Raw genomic sequence first — 15413 nt, forward strand, 5'->3', positions numbered from 1 at the left:
GATTATCAACTCTATGTATGACAAAAAACATTTGCTAATATTGCATTGACTTCAGTTCCATTTCACATGCCGGATTGATTAAATAAGTCTTTGCAATTTATTGCTGCTTTAAATGGTACAGTAGCATTTGAATCAATACATACGTTTTTTTTTCCAGATGAATAGGAAACTTGAGACAGTATTTTTAATCCAAATTATAAGCCACCTGTTTGGATTGTGGAATGTGTACTCCTCAAAGTAACTGTAAATTAGTCATCATCTAGAAGTAACTGGATTTTCAGCAATGCCAGGTTTAGTTCCAAAGCTGTGTCTGAATTTCTTCGTTTTACGGAGGTAATTCAGTTTCTGAGACTGGGCCATACAAAAAGACCATTAGTCTGAAATGAATATTCCTATGCTTTGTGTTCCCAGCCCATTTCCTTGCCTGTTTTCCATCTCTGTTAGCCTTTCCTAGTCTCGTAGTCTCTTATGCAAATGCCTTCCCGCAACATGTTCATACACCACACCTCTACTCTTCACACAGCTATAATGACGTCATGGTATTGTATACAGACTTGACAATGTAAAGTAACTACACATAGATCTAGGTACTACAGTATTGGTAGGGCTTGACTATATTAGAACATGATCACATTCCTGTCATTAGGTGTTGTATACATTTAACAGAATATCACTAAAGCTGTATAGCGGGCAATTACATTTTACTGATATTTGACATGAATAGTTTGACACAAATCACACACAACATTTTTTTGATTAGGTTTACTCAAAGAAGTGCTTACATTTTGACATGCATTTACCATTTTTATACTTCTATTTCTAGTACTCTCAAAAGGAGGATAAATATGAAGAAGAAATCAGAGTTCTTACGGATAAACTCAAAGAGGTGGGTGACTGGTAGTTTCTGTATGTGTCTCTCTGTCTCAGCTGCCAGCCATAGCTGTTGTCTTGAGTACCAACATCACAAAGCTAAGTTGTCTAGAAACTGTTCAGAACTGTTCAGAATTATATGCAATGTGTCAATAATATGCGAATAGAATATGGCTGTATAGAAATGTCACTGTCATTTTTCAGTTTTCTTTTGTTTTGGCCATTTTGGATGTTCAGCTCGAGTTCATTTGTAACTTTGACAGGCAGCAAGCCGCCATTGTAACTGCAGATGGTGTTTTGTTTAATGTGAGCTAATCCGTAACACATCCTGCTGTGTGCTTTTCCAGGCGGAGACCCGTGCCGAGTTTGCCGAACGATCCGTCGCTAAACTTGAAAAGACTATTGATGACTTGGAAGGTACTTTATTTTTTCCCCCTCCGATTTTTGCCTGAGGCCTTTCAACACACTGACCTTAACCTGATCTGAAACGACTAACTGCATTTAAATTGTTTTACACTCAAGGTTTTTGTTTTATATGTTGAAGCATGTTCTGCACTGACTCAGTGCAAATAAGGGGTTGACATTTACTGCCAACTTCAGCTTTGCTACCCAGTGGTAGACAAGTTGTACTGACTGTTCAGTGAACTGTGCAGATGCTGAATTTGCATATTAATTAATGTTAGTTAGATGTAGGAACTTTCTCTTCCAAGAAGATAGTTTTGTCCTTGTTGTAAAGAATGCCCAAAAATGTTTGTTAGAATGCCCTCTCTACTTCAACTGAAACAGCATTCATGCATTCATGGCTTAGGACAGTGGAGCCTCCAGCTCATCTGGAAGCCAGTATTTATTTCGTGTGGACTCCTTGGCCACTTCTGTGTAATTGGAGAGTATTTGTTTTAGCCAGGATTTGTCAATGGAGGGATCACCATGCCAATACCTTGCTGAACAAGCATGCCACATGTTGGCATAGAATAAAAGGTCAAAAACGATAGCACGGCATTGTGGGAATGTCACAATTGACTGTGGTAGTTTTAAATGGGGAAAGTGGGTTTTCGTTGTGGTAGACATGCACTTAAAATTGCTAACATGGTGCAACTTTTAGCGAGGTTAAGCACATTTGTGGCAAGATTTGATGTGAACATTTGATTTGAATTCAGACTGTAGAAACCTTAAAAATGTAAAAGCTGCTTTTAGAACTGGAAGTAAACCTTCCAAACTTTCTGCTAGTTTTGTAAGGATAATGTCCCTGTGATTTTTTTTTTTTTTTTTTTTTGGTTGCTCAGAGCCACCCACACATGGTGAATGCACAGTGGATAGGTGTGAATGTTTGTACTTAACATATTTAACTAATAGTGTTAGCAGTGGTGCTGTGATTAAAGAGGCTACGTGACTTGATAACATTAACAGATTTGTCTCTTGTGCTTTTAAGACCTTAAAGGCCCAGTGGTGCATTTAGACCACGTTTTTTTTTTTTTTTTTGACAAAGGAATGCTTTGGAACCACCAACTGCATATGGTGCGGTGAAGACTAATATGCTTGGTGTCCTTGTGTTTTTTTTTTTTGACGTGATGCTTGTCAGTGCAGGAGTTATGGTGTCTGGCATGAAGAGTGTATCTTTATTTATGCATGGAACTTCAATAGTGGGATGTGTCAAGATAAAACAGTCCAGTACAAAGAAATATCGTGCAGCTCTATGAAGCTTCATGGTTCAAAAGCAGAATGAGCCTGTTTCTAATAAAATCATCACAGGCATGATGGAATGCTAGAAGTTTTATAACTGAACCAGAATGAAATGCTTAAAACTGGAATATTAGTGACAAGTTCATTAGTGCTGGAAGTTGAAGACTTGTGGAGTTGTCGCATGCATGACAATTGCTGTTAGTGGTTAAATGTTGTCTAGGTAGCAGGCAGTCATTCAGATGGTTGAGTCTTCAGTGGTGGTCATGGTGTGCATGCTGACTTGGTCAAGCCATCCACCTTGCTTTTTATTATTTCTACATTTCACTTTGTAGTTTATTTTGGTTTTAGTTCTCATCTTCAGCTGTCTGACACTTTATTTCCTCCTTTTTTCCACCTGTCACCTCGTTCTGTCCTGTCTTCTCCTCTGTGTCCACTGTCCCCCTCACCCCACCGTCACCGCGTTGTTGGGACCCTGCAGATGAGGTGTACTCTCAGAAACTGAAGGGGAAAGCCCTCAGCGAGGAGCTGGACCTTGCTCTCAACGACATGACTACTCTCTAGACGCTCTGCCCTCTGTGCTCCACAATCCTGCTCCTGCTTTCTCTCCCTCTCCTCTTCCTCCTCCTCCTTCACTGGCACCCCCCTGTGGTTCACACCTCCATCTTGCTGTTATGTTTCATTCCTTCTCTTTCTGGGCAGGACTGTGATAGGTTCCCTCGGTCGCCCGCGTGTTGTGCGGGGAGAATGAGAAATGTCTCTCATTTCGTACACAGTGGCGTGTAAGATACCGGCTCCCGAATCACATTTCACAGGATTAACTCTTTAAAAAAAAAAAATTAAAAAAAAAACGAGTAAACGAGTCCTGGTTAGGTCCAATGCAGTCTCCCTGTGACAGAAAACAAGTGCTTGCTTAAGTATAAAGGGTTGTCCCAGTTTTAATTGCACCACATGGGGTCTCCTCCTTCCCAGCCCATTTTCAATACTCTTACACAGCCTGTAACTCTTTGTGTAGCTTTCACATGAGAGGTTTCAGCTTTGTGTAGTGACAGCGTTGATTATACCACAGCACCTTTAATCTTGCCAGCCCCACAATGTTGATAGCTCTTGACCCACTGGAAACGGAGCATGTTGCAATGTCTGTATGTTTTCCTTTTCTCTTACCTGGCTTTTCTGTCCCTCTGTAATAAATACCATCTTTCTCTTGATCTTTTTCCTGTTTTTTTTTTATTCATATGGCACCTTTTTCCATTTGCTTTTTATCCTTTTATTTTCCAGATAGCATGCTTGCACTGTAGCAAGCAGAGATTGAGTGAAAAGTTGGAACAGATAATGTTTTTGGGATCTTTTAAGTGATTGAACAGTTTGTATTTAGGTGAAGGCTATCCATCTAGTGAAAATCTTTTATACATTTCATAAAACCTTCCTCAGTCTCCTGAAAGCCAAAATTGGTAAGGCCTTGAACAGATTAGCCTTCCCTGTAATCCAACAAATTGCATCACATCTTTTTGAAGAAGTCAGGAACAAATATGGTGCTCACTGAACTAGAATGAAACCTCCTTGAACTGTAGTTGATTAATGTGGTCAGAATAGAGGCCCAAGACGGTACATGCGTGAAGGAACGTTTATTACCTGTGGTAGTAAATCAGTACATTCCACCACATTTGAAGCCCTGTCCGCAATGTGCACTGCACACTGCATTATGTCAGCTTCAGTGTATTTTCCAGACCTCTCCCCCTCCATTCCAAGGTAGGCTGGCAAGGAGAATGTTATGTTTTCAGCCCTGAAACCCCTGCATTATGCTGGTTTGTGTTCCACACTTGCTTCAGTTAAGTAAGAAAGTAAGTAAGAAACTTGCTGTTTGTACCAATCAATCCCTGAGTGGCGATCATGGGTCCTGTACCTATAATGAGGTTTCAGAATTCCCCTCTGTTTTAGAGAAGTTGTTTTGATAACCAGATGGACAAGGAAGTGTACAGCAGTCTTAGGATGACTTGAACCGCTTTCCTTGAGACTGTTGGATTTCTTTTGAAGTTTGACAAGTACTTAAGTATGCTGGGAACACACTGAAATTTTGGATCTCCTTTTTTCCCCACAAAGCATCCTAATGTGAGACTGTGTAGATGAATGCTAAATTGTGATTAATTATGACCAGTGTTCAGTTAACGTTTTAACTGACTGTTACCAAAAACCAGTACTGAGAGGGACCTACATAGAAAGGACTGAAAACTAACATCTTTGTTGAGTCTACCACAGCCTCCTGGTGTCTGCTGATAATGTTGTTCTACATCAGACTGGAATTATCATAAACAATAACAAATGATGATACATTTTGCTCAGTCTAACTGCAAACAGAAGGCTACAGAAAACACAGTAACTTACGTATAGTTGGCTACTCATTTTCTGATAAATAGAAATATTGTGCAGGTTATGGTAAGCAGTACTTTTTTCACTAAATGCACTGCTATGAATGTATTCTGAGATTCAGTTGATGCAATGGCAATGTATTTTGAATTGACATTGAAATATAGAAATTATATTGGGGTTGTAAACCCACAACAACTAGCTATTCTTAAAATTTGCTGGAATTTGCAGACCAGATGTGTGTACATTATGTCATTGATACTGAACCTTAATGAACTCCTGTGAGAAGTGGTAAAATTTGTGTTGAGTATCTGCTTGAGGCGACCCTGTTCCTCACTCTCCCAACACAATTCCCACAATTCCCCAGGCTTCCTTCCACTGCACCATGGCCCTCAGTTTAAGGGGTAGATTTTCTATTGCATTCACAGAGGTACTGATGGGAAATGAAGTCTAGAGTGGGTCTGAAAATGCTCCTCAGCTGTTGCCTGGGGACTTCACTAAATGTTGAATATTGGCCTATATCACTCACCCCTGCCCATTCACATTGATGTTGGTGTGGGTGAGGACATGGTGTTGCATACATGTGTTCTCCCAACAGTCCCAGGAAAAAAAAACTTCACCAGTGTTCCTCTTTTTTTCCTTGTCTGTCTGCTGATGTCCAACTGTATGATCTTGTTTGTACTAATCCTGCCCTCTCTCTCTCTCCCTCTCTCTCTCCTTCTCTGTGTCTTTCCTCATTGGCTTTCATTGATGCTGCTGTCGCTGCAGATCGTTTCCACAAGGAGGTGGAGAAAAACCGAATTCTCCATAACGAGCTGAGGGTTGTGCTTAACGAGCTTAACAGCTGAGTCACTCTCGGCAGTATCTGCGTAGCAAGAAGCACTTCCTTTCTTTAAACACGCGCTGGTCTCTGACAAAGCTCTGAACCGATTCTCACATCTCTGACCATTCTTTCCCGTCACTGGTATGAATGTACTAAACAATGGGTTCATGCATTTTAAGCACCGCAGTATACCCAGTTTGACCTGGCCAATGCTGCTTTAGCCAAGGGATCTCTTGTGTTTACATTTTTTGGTAACAGCTGAATTCTGATGACAGGGGATTCGTTTTAAAGTGAACCATATTATTCAAGAATAATATTTACCTTCAAATGAAGTATGACTTCATCATATCATTAATCACTTTACTTTTTGCTTGAATGTCCTTTTAACCCCTGTGCTGCTGTCTGAAATCTTTTGCACAATGGATGTCCTGGTAAAACAGTTTAATGATTAATATTGGCATGCTTATAAGCAAATGATAATCTAGTTCCCCCATTAGTCATCAAACTCTGGGGAAGCTGCTTCCCTAGTCCCCCTCCACTCTACATCACAATCTCACCTTATTAGCTTTGATAGCTTGAAACCTGTGAGTAAATTATTTTTATGTGGAAATTTGAAATGGGTATTCCAGAATTGTACTGCGAAATGAGTGTAATTTGGAAATGCAGTTTGATTTGTAAAACCATCTTTTCACCACAGGCAAATCCACTTATATTTACACCATCATATGACTTATGTCATTTGTCTGACATTTTGTACTTTGATATTTACTGCCTTAATGATGGTGGTTGTTGTGTTTTTTGTTTTGCTTGTTCAACTAGAGTTAGATTAAACAAGAGTATATTATAAATGGCAAGAGTACATAGTTGTATGTATGTTTGCAAATGATGGCAGCAAGGCAGTGACTCATGCACAGCATGTCACAAAGTTATAACCATCCAATAAGAATAGACTGAGGCTCATGGTAAGTTGAGAATGTAAAGCATGTAAATTCCCAAGTCTTATAAATGGATGCACACCCTTTTTCATGTGTATTATCAGTACTAAGGGTTGCAGTGCTTACAGCATTTACAGCATTTGTTTCATAAGGAATGGGTTTCTCTAAGGTAATAATCTATATTTGTCTGTGAGAACCTTTATAGTTTCACCATTTTAGGTGAAAAAAGACAACAGTGGTCTCATTGTCTGTATGTGCAAGTGTAGTCTATTGTATAAAAATGTACAGCCTAATAAAAATATACTATTGGACTTTTTAATCCCTGTATAGTCTGCATTGAAGACCATATCAGGGGAAAAAATTAGCAGAGCGGCAGTGTAGCATAACGCTAAAGAGCAGGACTCATAATCGGAAGGTTGTTGTTTCGATTCCCCATTGAGGCACTGTTGTTGTACCCTTCAGCAAGGTACTTAACCCAGAATAGTCTCGGAAAAATATCCAGATGTGTAAATGGGTAGTATATATATAAAAAAAAAAAAATGTAACCTATGTAAAGTTGCTCTGGATAAGAGCATCTGCTAAATGCCAATGATGTAGTGTTTACAGCCACAGTCCCACATGCACAAACAGCCAATCCTCATATGGCTTATTGGTTGAAAACACATTTGAACCTTCATTTTTATTAGGATTTAGACACTTGAGAGCAGCCATAGATATTCAATCCCATTTGGTCGGTTAAAATTACTAATAAACATGACAGTTTTTTTTTTTTTTTTTTTTGTTTCTGAATGGGAGTAGAAATTAAGTCTGTCAATCATATTTGTAGAAATGCAAATATTGGGTCATAGAATTCCCAGTATTTTCCCATATTTTATAAATTTGGTCATGAGAAGTGTTTATCGGTTCAGAGTTTTTCGGAGCAAGGAATGTTTAATGCACAAGCTTGCATATTCTTACTTGTAGCACCACTGGTAGTTCCACAATTAAAAAAACTTATCTGAGCGACATTGCACATGTGGAGGTTTGGTTTAAAAGTGGGCACACCACCTATGTATTTGACTGCCATTGGTTATAAAAAGAGAATCCTTCCTTAATACCATTTTAATATTGGATGTTTAAGACTACAAAATATGTTTAGAAGTCATTCCAATGTACGATTCAAGTACAGTTGTTGTTCTGTAATATTACAACTGAAATGATTGCTTTTGACTGTTGTAGGATAGGCCTAAAGATCGAAATGTTTACAAAGGCTATTTAATTTATTCCTCAGTCTACATACGGCACAAGATAAGTGGTGCATAATATTACTAGGATTAGTGTTTCTGAATGTGCACATGCAAGTAATTGGCTATTTTCCAAAGATGGCAGATGCCAGCCAAGCTTTAAAATACTGAAGTTGTTAGCGTTCTGTAAATGGGCTTGAACGTCAAACAAAATGAATGTTAAAAAAAAGGCTCGTAGGTGATTAGATGTGTCTGCTTTGGTTTTGGCAGTGTATTTCGACAGTCAGCTGTCTGTAAGGCATTGCTGCAGTAAGTATGTTTCAGTGCAGTTATGGTAAGGAAGGAAGCAGCTTAGTCTTCCATCTTGTTCTTCCATTCCATCAAAGAAGACCAAAACCAACAGTGTCACAATATCCGAACACCAGTTCATTTAAAAAACGCGTTGAAGAACCTGCCACCTAACGCACGTGGCATGATTTAATTCGGCTTCATGTGTAAATGCTTTGGCTGCTCTAGAGAATGGTATCAAAATGACTTGTAATGCATGCTTTCATGGTGATTTAAACAGTGTGAGGAGTTCAGATATCATGTTGCTTTACTTTCATGAATAAAAACAATCGCAGTGTGAAACTTACCCAGGTTTTTGCATTTGTCTGGAAGTCCTTTTGTACACTGAATAAATCTGACAAGCAGGTTCTGTAATGTAATTCCAGTGTAAATGAGCTGTACTTTTAATGTCTTTGAAGGATGCTTATGGTGCAGAGGTTTGTCAGTTCATTGTTCAATATTACCTCTGAAGAACAGCCCAGGTGCGGTCTTCTTTTCTATTTTCAGGGAAATGTGCTTGATGTTTTTATATGTTGTACTTTTTTTGCTTGAAAGGGGCCTGTTTGGTGTTAATGTTAGAGGTTTCATTTTGTTTTGGCATTTCCTGGGCTCTCAACTGTTGCATGGTGCCCAGACCTGTTTGCTGTTATCTTGTGATCTTATGATGGTTTTTAAGTTTGATTCAGTCAGCTTTACATGATAGATTTTGTGTAGATCTTTGTTTGATTTTTCTGCTTTCCAGCTGTTCTGTATTCCCTGCAATGGTTTTTTTTTTTGTCCTTATTCTGCTTTGCTTAGCAGCAATTGATGTGCCATTTCAGTGAAAAGTGAAAAACACCTACCTTCTGTTAGCACTCTATTGTGTGTGCTGAAACCCAAACCTTGCCTGACATTCACAGCACACAAGGACTACACTCACTTGGCCTGTTAATCCACCTTTTTCTGTGACGGCTCACCCGGTTGTAGTAGAGTGCGGGCCAACTTGAATAGACATCGCAAGTAAAATTACCATATCCATTCTGTAGCGTTTCGGAGATCCCCGTTAATGCCACGCGTATTGGCTTTCATGCTGTTACTTCTTGCTTTGACTCGCTTGCCTTAAAGTCCCAAACCCTGGCACTCTGCGACAACTAGATTTGCTTACATGTTTCCACCCTCTAAGACTGTCCTTGTTTTAAGTAAAGATTTGTAAATCTATATTTAAATGGACCGATTTGCAGTTAATATTAAAACATTATTATAATAATGCAAAGCATTTTTCCTGTGTTGCGCTTTGGAAGATGTGCTTATATTTGCCTGCAAAAGCTCCAAGTTCCATGTTTTCCTGAGAGGATCAGAGGCCCAGACTGGCTGGAAACTCACCTTGCTCTCTTGTGTTTCTTTCCCCCCCTTCACCAGAGAAACTGGCCCAGGCTAAAGAAGAGAACCTAGGCATGCACCAGGTCCTGGACCAGACTCTGCTGGAGCTCAACAATTTATAGAGAGAATGAGCTCTGCCTTGGGGAAATAAGCACCAATATTAAAAAAAAAAAAAAAAAAAAAAAAGAAAAGAAAAACAAAAAGCTTTATATCGGGGCCCAGTGCTCGCCGAAACCCACGTTGCACCTCCCTGTCCGCATGCAGACATGCTTTGTTTGATGGCTCTCATGAAGGGGTGAGCCCTTGCCATTGGATTTGTAAAGTTTGGCCACTTAGGGGAGGTATTTATTGTCCAAATGTAACCGTGAGGGGGGCTTTTTCAGTCTTACAGGCTAGGTTGAAACCAATTTTTCGCACATGCTAACCACACATTGCAGACTTGTTACTGATAACATGCTCAGCCCTGTGATGGAATTCACAAGTCTTAATTAATGAAAAAAGCTTAGTGATAGGTTTGTGGTGTGTGGTTACATGAAGAACATTCAGTCCTAACTTTAACATCAGTTGTCTAACAGAAAGTAATCCCCAGAATCGGAATGAAATTTGTCCATTTTAGCAATATACGTTTTTTTTTTTTTTTTTTTTTTTGAAACAAGCTTTGATACCTTCAGTTAATCCTTAAATATTTCTACAACTGAAAATTAATTTGTAATATTTAATGTGACCATACACCACCATACTATTAACCATAGGTAAAGGGAATCATTACTTTCTATACCTAGTTTTCAAATATTCCATGAAGCAGATTTATATAAAACACCAAAATGTAATTTAAGGTAAATATTGATTGGATTGGTATTGGTATCCACAATTGCTGCCAAGGAGTCAAAGCTTGTTAAAAAACCATTTATGGCCACAAGTTACAAGTTTTATAAGTTTTAAAGTGAATGTAACTGGGATAATGATCTATGATAGCCTAATTTGTGTTTTGGAGGGAAATTAATGAAACTGAGAGGAAACTTACCTTTTAGAATGCGCTAGAATTTTAGGAGTTTAGAAGTTTCGTCCATCTTGGGTGAAAGTCACAATGTTCTTTGCCTTTTTCAGTTGAATTCACATTTTGGTAATATCCTAGTCTCAAGTCTTAAATGAATGTCAGGATTGAAATGTCCCTTTGGTGAAGTTCCCTCTTGAGAAAACCTGGATGAAGGCACATACCTTTCTTGAGTTTTATAAAGTTTTGAAGGCTTGTATTTCGAAGGTGACCCACTTTTTCTTCTCAAGTTCTCTTAAAATGTTTTAAAATCGGAATGTATTGCAAATGTGTTAAGGATTTTAAACCCAAGTTGTATGCATCTTAAATTGGAAAATTATAGCCAGTGTTCTGAAAGTATCAAATTGATCCTCCTCATCTTACTACCCACATGTATCCTATGCAATTACCTGTGTAAGCTCTTTATTAAATTTTATTAAAAGATTAAAGATGAGAAGCCAAAATACTATTTGTCATTCAGTTTGTTCAGCTTTTCCTCTTCCCTCAACATGTTTTTCATTGTGAAAATGTGGGTATCTTGGTGTATGTAAACCTTTTTCCAGTAAAATATTCTCCTTTATAACCACTGTCAACAGCCAGGTAGAACTGACAGAAGGCCTGTTTGAACTCATGCATAACTAATGTGATGAAAAAAAGATGTGGTTATCCCTTCAAACAGCTCTCCTACTCTTGTCCACATGACCCGTTTGAAACCACTCCCATCCTCCCCAATGCCTCAGCAGTTAACAGTAATTAATCCTGAATGAGCTGCTAACTATGGCAAGACAGAGGGGGGATTAAATTCTACTTCAAGATGCCATTTTTAATATGAAATTAAATTTCGTGTTTCTTTCCTCTGTAAACATACTAGTGAAATTGTGAATCTGACCTTGGTTACGGGGTTTGAGAGAAGCACAAGTATGAATTGAGCTTGTTTTGTTAGTAGACGAAGAGTTTGAACATCCATATGTAACCATTTTAATGATATGGTGTTACAGTATACCCTAGAACAGGAGAAGCAGGCTGTGGATGTCTAGGAATTTTAGATGGGTCTAATTCTGCTTTTTGTTCATACACCTTTAATGGGGAAGCATTATGGTTGAACTGAGAATACCTGGAATATCTTACCATGAGGAGCAATAGAATGGTGGCACAGGCCTCACTGTTCAATGAGATTATCTGTTGCTGGTTACATGGAGATACACTGACATCCCAAAAATTGATTAGATTACAAGCCATTGCCCATAGCACAGAGATCACATGTCAGCTTGTTAACCATTTTCATATCAGTTTTCAGGTGGGCTGGCTTGCCAAGGTGAGACTTCATCTTCATGAACACCTGTTTTTAAAGGCCAGTGAAATAATTATGTGAGTGCTTATGTCTCCCTGGGCTCTGAGGCTGCTTCCTATACTGTTACTTGCTCTGTAAGTGCAAAAGACTTTGCAAGGACTGACAAGACCTACCTAGAAGACCAAATCAAAATGTACACTTTATCCTTTTGGCCTTTATAACATATTCCTGTGTTCATATTTAGTTGTGTTACTACATTTGATGTAATACGAAGCTTACCTTTTAAAGGATCACTGTTGACACAGCCATGTCCCATAAGGGAATGGCAACAGGCAACAGCCAACCACTGCATTTCCCAGTGGAAACTGCTGATAGTGATACTTGTTTTTCAGCCTGTGGGTTCTATTCTGTAGAAGTGGAATTACCTTTTCCTGTGTGTTTTATGTTTGAACTTAATACACAGCTGATAATTTTAACTCAATGCTGTTCTCTACAATGTGGTTACAAATTACAAACAAAAGACTATCTGCATTAACTATTCAAATGCGAACTACATAATCACATTATGGCACAAGGTAATTTGACCACATTCCTAAAGGTTGCAGTCACAAGAGAAAATCCACTTGACAAAATAGTAAGATGACTTGCCTAAATGCAGGAGACTAATTTCCAAGCAATCAAAATTGCATATTGACCTTGTTTCACTTAACAAACTTTAGGTTGCAATATTTTTATCATCTTAAACAATACATGTTTCATGACAACATCCATTTTAATTAACCTGTTCTGTATGCAAAAACTCTTCAGTGCCTGTCTGATTGCATGATTGCACAGCATTGAAAATGTTGAACAGGAGTTTGGCGCCTCCTGGTGAGAGTGACTTAGATATTCCCATATCTGTAAGTGAGATACTGTAGGTACCACTCTTACAGATGCTATAACTATAACAAGAGCTTAACATGATATTTCATCTCATTTAAATCATTATCAGTGTGAATAACACTAGTCTGAAAATAACATGTACCTTTTTAATGAATATACTTAAGTTAAAATCACAACACAAAGTGCCATAAAAGTCTCTCATCGAATGGCATGAGAATGTCATCATCTTTGATGACATTATTTTATTCACAACATTGTTACTCAGAACTAAGAGCATAATAGGTATTGTTATTGTTAAACTCCTTGATCTTGTGCATGATATTAGTTTAGGGTTTTGGGTTTGTATAAAAGGAATATACAAATACAGCTGATATTATTGATGTCACATCAATCAACTGCCTACCCCCATATGAAGAATGTCTGTATCCAAATGTTCAAGTGTTCATTGATATTATTTGAGGCTGGGCATGTAATCCTGACTTTCCCTGGTATTAGGCCTAATAGCAACTGTCACATTGTCTTGAACAACCAGATGTAGGGAGGAATAAGCTGTAGCTAAGCCTTGTTAGTTCACGGCTTATGTCCCTGTTACTTTGCCATGAAGCAGCCTGGTGCACAGTACGGATCTTCGCAGGACATCCGTCTGCCACAGGGCTATTACCCCAGTTTATATCTATAACTCGTAGTACCCAGCACATTAGCAATTGGTGCCATTTTTGAAGGCTCAGGGGGAGGCAGCAGAGTGTAAACAAGTGAGGGCCTCTTCAGTCAGACCTCTCTGACAGAGCAATTTCATCACATTGAATTCATCTCATTGCAATCTATTTTACCCCTTGGTTATCTTTTTTTTTGGTGTCATTCCACACTAAGCCAGCTGCTTGTTATTGGGTCTTCTGTTACTCCCTGCATTTGGGCTTTGTTCATTCACACAGTTTTTGAGCTCTTGCCAAATGTAAGAAACTCAGGTGACTGCACCCAAAGCCGTGTCCTTGCCTGGGGGCACTACATGAAGCATGGGGATCTGGGAGTGGGAACTACTAAATGTCCTTCACGAGGCCAGATCTATCAAACAGGACAATACTGTATACAATCACAAAGGAAATGCAATGCCTCAATACTGAACAATGCTGGAGTTCTCTAAACCAGTGTTTCCCAAACCTCTCCTGGAAGACCCCTTGTCTTGCATGTTTTAGATCTCTCTAATTACTTTTATTTTTTACCTTAATAACTCCCTATATGTACTTTCTCATTGTTTTTGCATCCCAGTAGTGACATGAGTATGTTCTGATATGCTTTTAAGACCTATTAATAGTTTTATTGTTTGTAATATTTTGAAATGTTAATGTTTTGTGGTCTGCGGGTGTGCAATCAGACAATTAGACCCACAGCCCTCCATTGTTGAGCCAGAAAGTCAGATCACAAGGCGACAGAAAAATCAGTCTCATATTAGTTTAGCAGAGACAATATATCTAAGATAATTCATAATTACTATTCCCATTTGTCATGGCTTTGTTACAGAGGAAGGCCACACTCTCACAGAACTGCTGTAAGAGGATGTTGGCTGTACTACAGGGTAAACTTCACATGGGGTTCTAGGTGTGACATACCATACATGGTTTCAACATACTGCATGATCACCTCTACGACAGTGATTGCTGTGTCTCCCCAGTTTCTAGTAATGTCAGAATCATCACAGAGCAAGTGCTACCAGACAGCCAATAATGCATACTGCTACCTCGTTGTGGAAGAAGTGAGAGACCTACGGCCATTACCATCAGAAAATGGATTAGCCTTCGCCTCAGTTATCATTTGCTACCAACAAAAATATGCTCAGGACATTGAGTTTGTTTGGACAGGGAAGGAAAGATTAAAAGTGAGAATAGTATATTGTTTTTTATGATAGGGCATTGCTTAAGTTTTCTTTATGGTTTTGTCAGCAGATTGAGCACTGTTGCCAGTAAATCATACACGTCATCATTTATCATTTGTGGGGATCACTGTTGTGCATATTTTGGGAGACTGCCAGGGTATGTGGGCAGTTGATGGCTAAACCATAAGGGTGTGAAACATGTGTGAAATAAATCCGCTCTTCTGATCAGTATCACTGCAAAATCACTACAAACAAACACTATGAGGTTTGCGAGGCATTTTCGGAGCGAAAGCTCAGCTTTTGGAACAACTGCTTCCATTAAAATATGCTTTTCTTGAAGTGATTATAGGTAATGTCATATACTGTGATGTCACAAATATCACAGAATTTTATGAAATTATTAAAATAACTGATGGTGATACTCTGGAGAGTTGAGGATGTGTGGAGGTACACAATATGTTTCTTTCCATGGGCAGCAGTGTGCCATAGTGGTAAGGAGCAGAATTTGTAGCCAGAAAGCTGCTACTTTGGATCACTCACTGCTGTTGTACCCTTGGGCAAGGTACTTAAACTAAGAATAGCCTGTTTTTGCCCGTACTGTATCAGCTGCATAAACAGATAAAATTGTAACCTATGTTGTTAGTAGCTGCAGTTTGTGAGCTACCTGAACTTCATCAAAGGCCTAGTGTATGGGTTGTTATAATCAAACAGCGAGGTAACAAAGGCAATGAAACGATAAAAACTATTGCCAAAGTGCGA

At 38.8% G+C, this 15413-nt stretch overlaps 1 protein-coding gene across 11 annotated transcripts in view; it reads left to right on the forward strand.

Annotated features, from left to right (window-relative positions):
- The window catches only part of tpm2 (tropomyosin 2 (beta)), a 37068-nt gene extending 26854 nt beyond the window's left edge, over nucleotides 1-10214 (forward strand). For 4 of the 11 annotated variants that reach the window (XM_036528998.1, XM_036528997.1, XM_036529002.1 and 1 more), the window contains 3 exons: nucleotides 824-886; nucleotides 1218-1287; nucleotides 9618-10214. In XM_036528998.1, the coding sequence (XP_036384891.1) occupies nucleotides 824-886; nucleotides 1218-1287; nucleotides 9618-9700 (216 nt within the window). In that variant the 3' untranslated portion in view covers nucleotides 9701-10214. Of the gene's footprint in view, nucleotides 1-823; nucleotides 887-1217; nucleotides 1288-3028; nucleotides 3756-5679; nucleotides 7399-9617 lie in introns of those variants that run through there. The other 7 variants (XM_036528996.1, XM_036528994.1, XM_036529000.1 and 4 more) reach the window with 4 other exon arrangements.
- The last annotated feature ends 5199 nt before the right edge of the window (nucleotides 10215-15413 follow it).

Source organism: Megalops cyprinoides, chromosome 5 (assembly GCF_013368585.1).
Source record: "Megalops cyprinoides isolate fMegCyp1 chromosome 5, fMegCyp1.pri, whole genome shotgun sequence".
NCBI lineage: Eukaryota > Metazoa > Chordata > Actinopteri > Elopiformes > Megalopidae > Megalops > Megalops cyprinoides.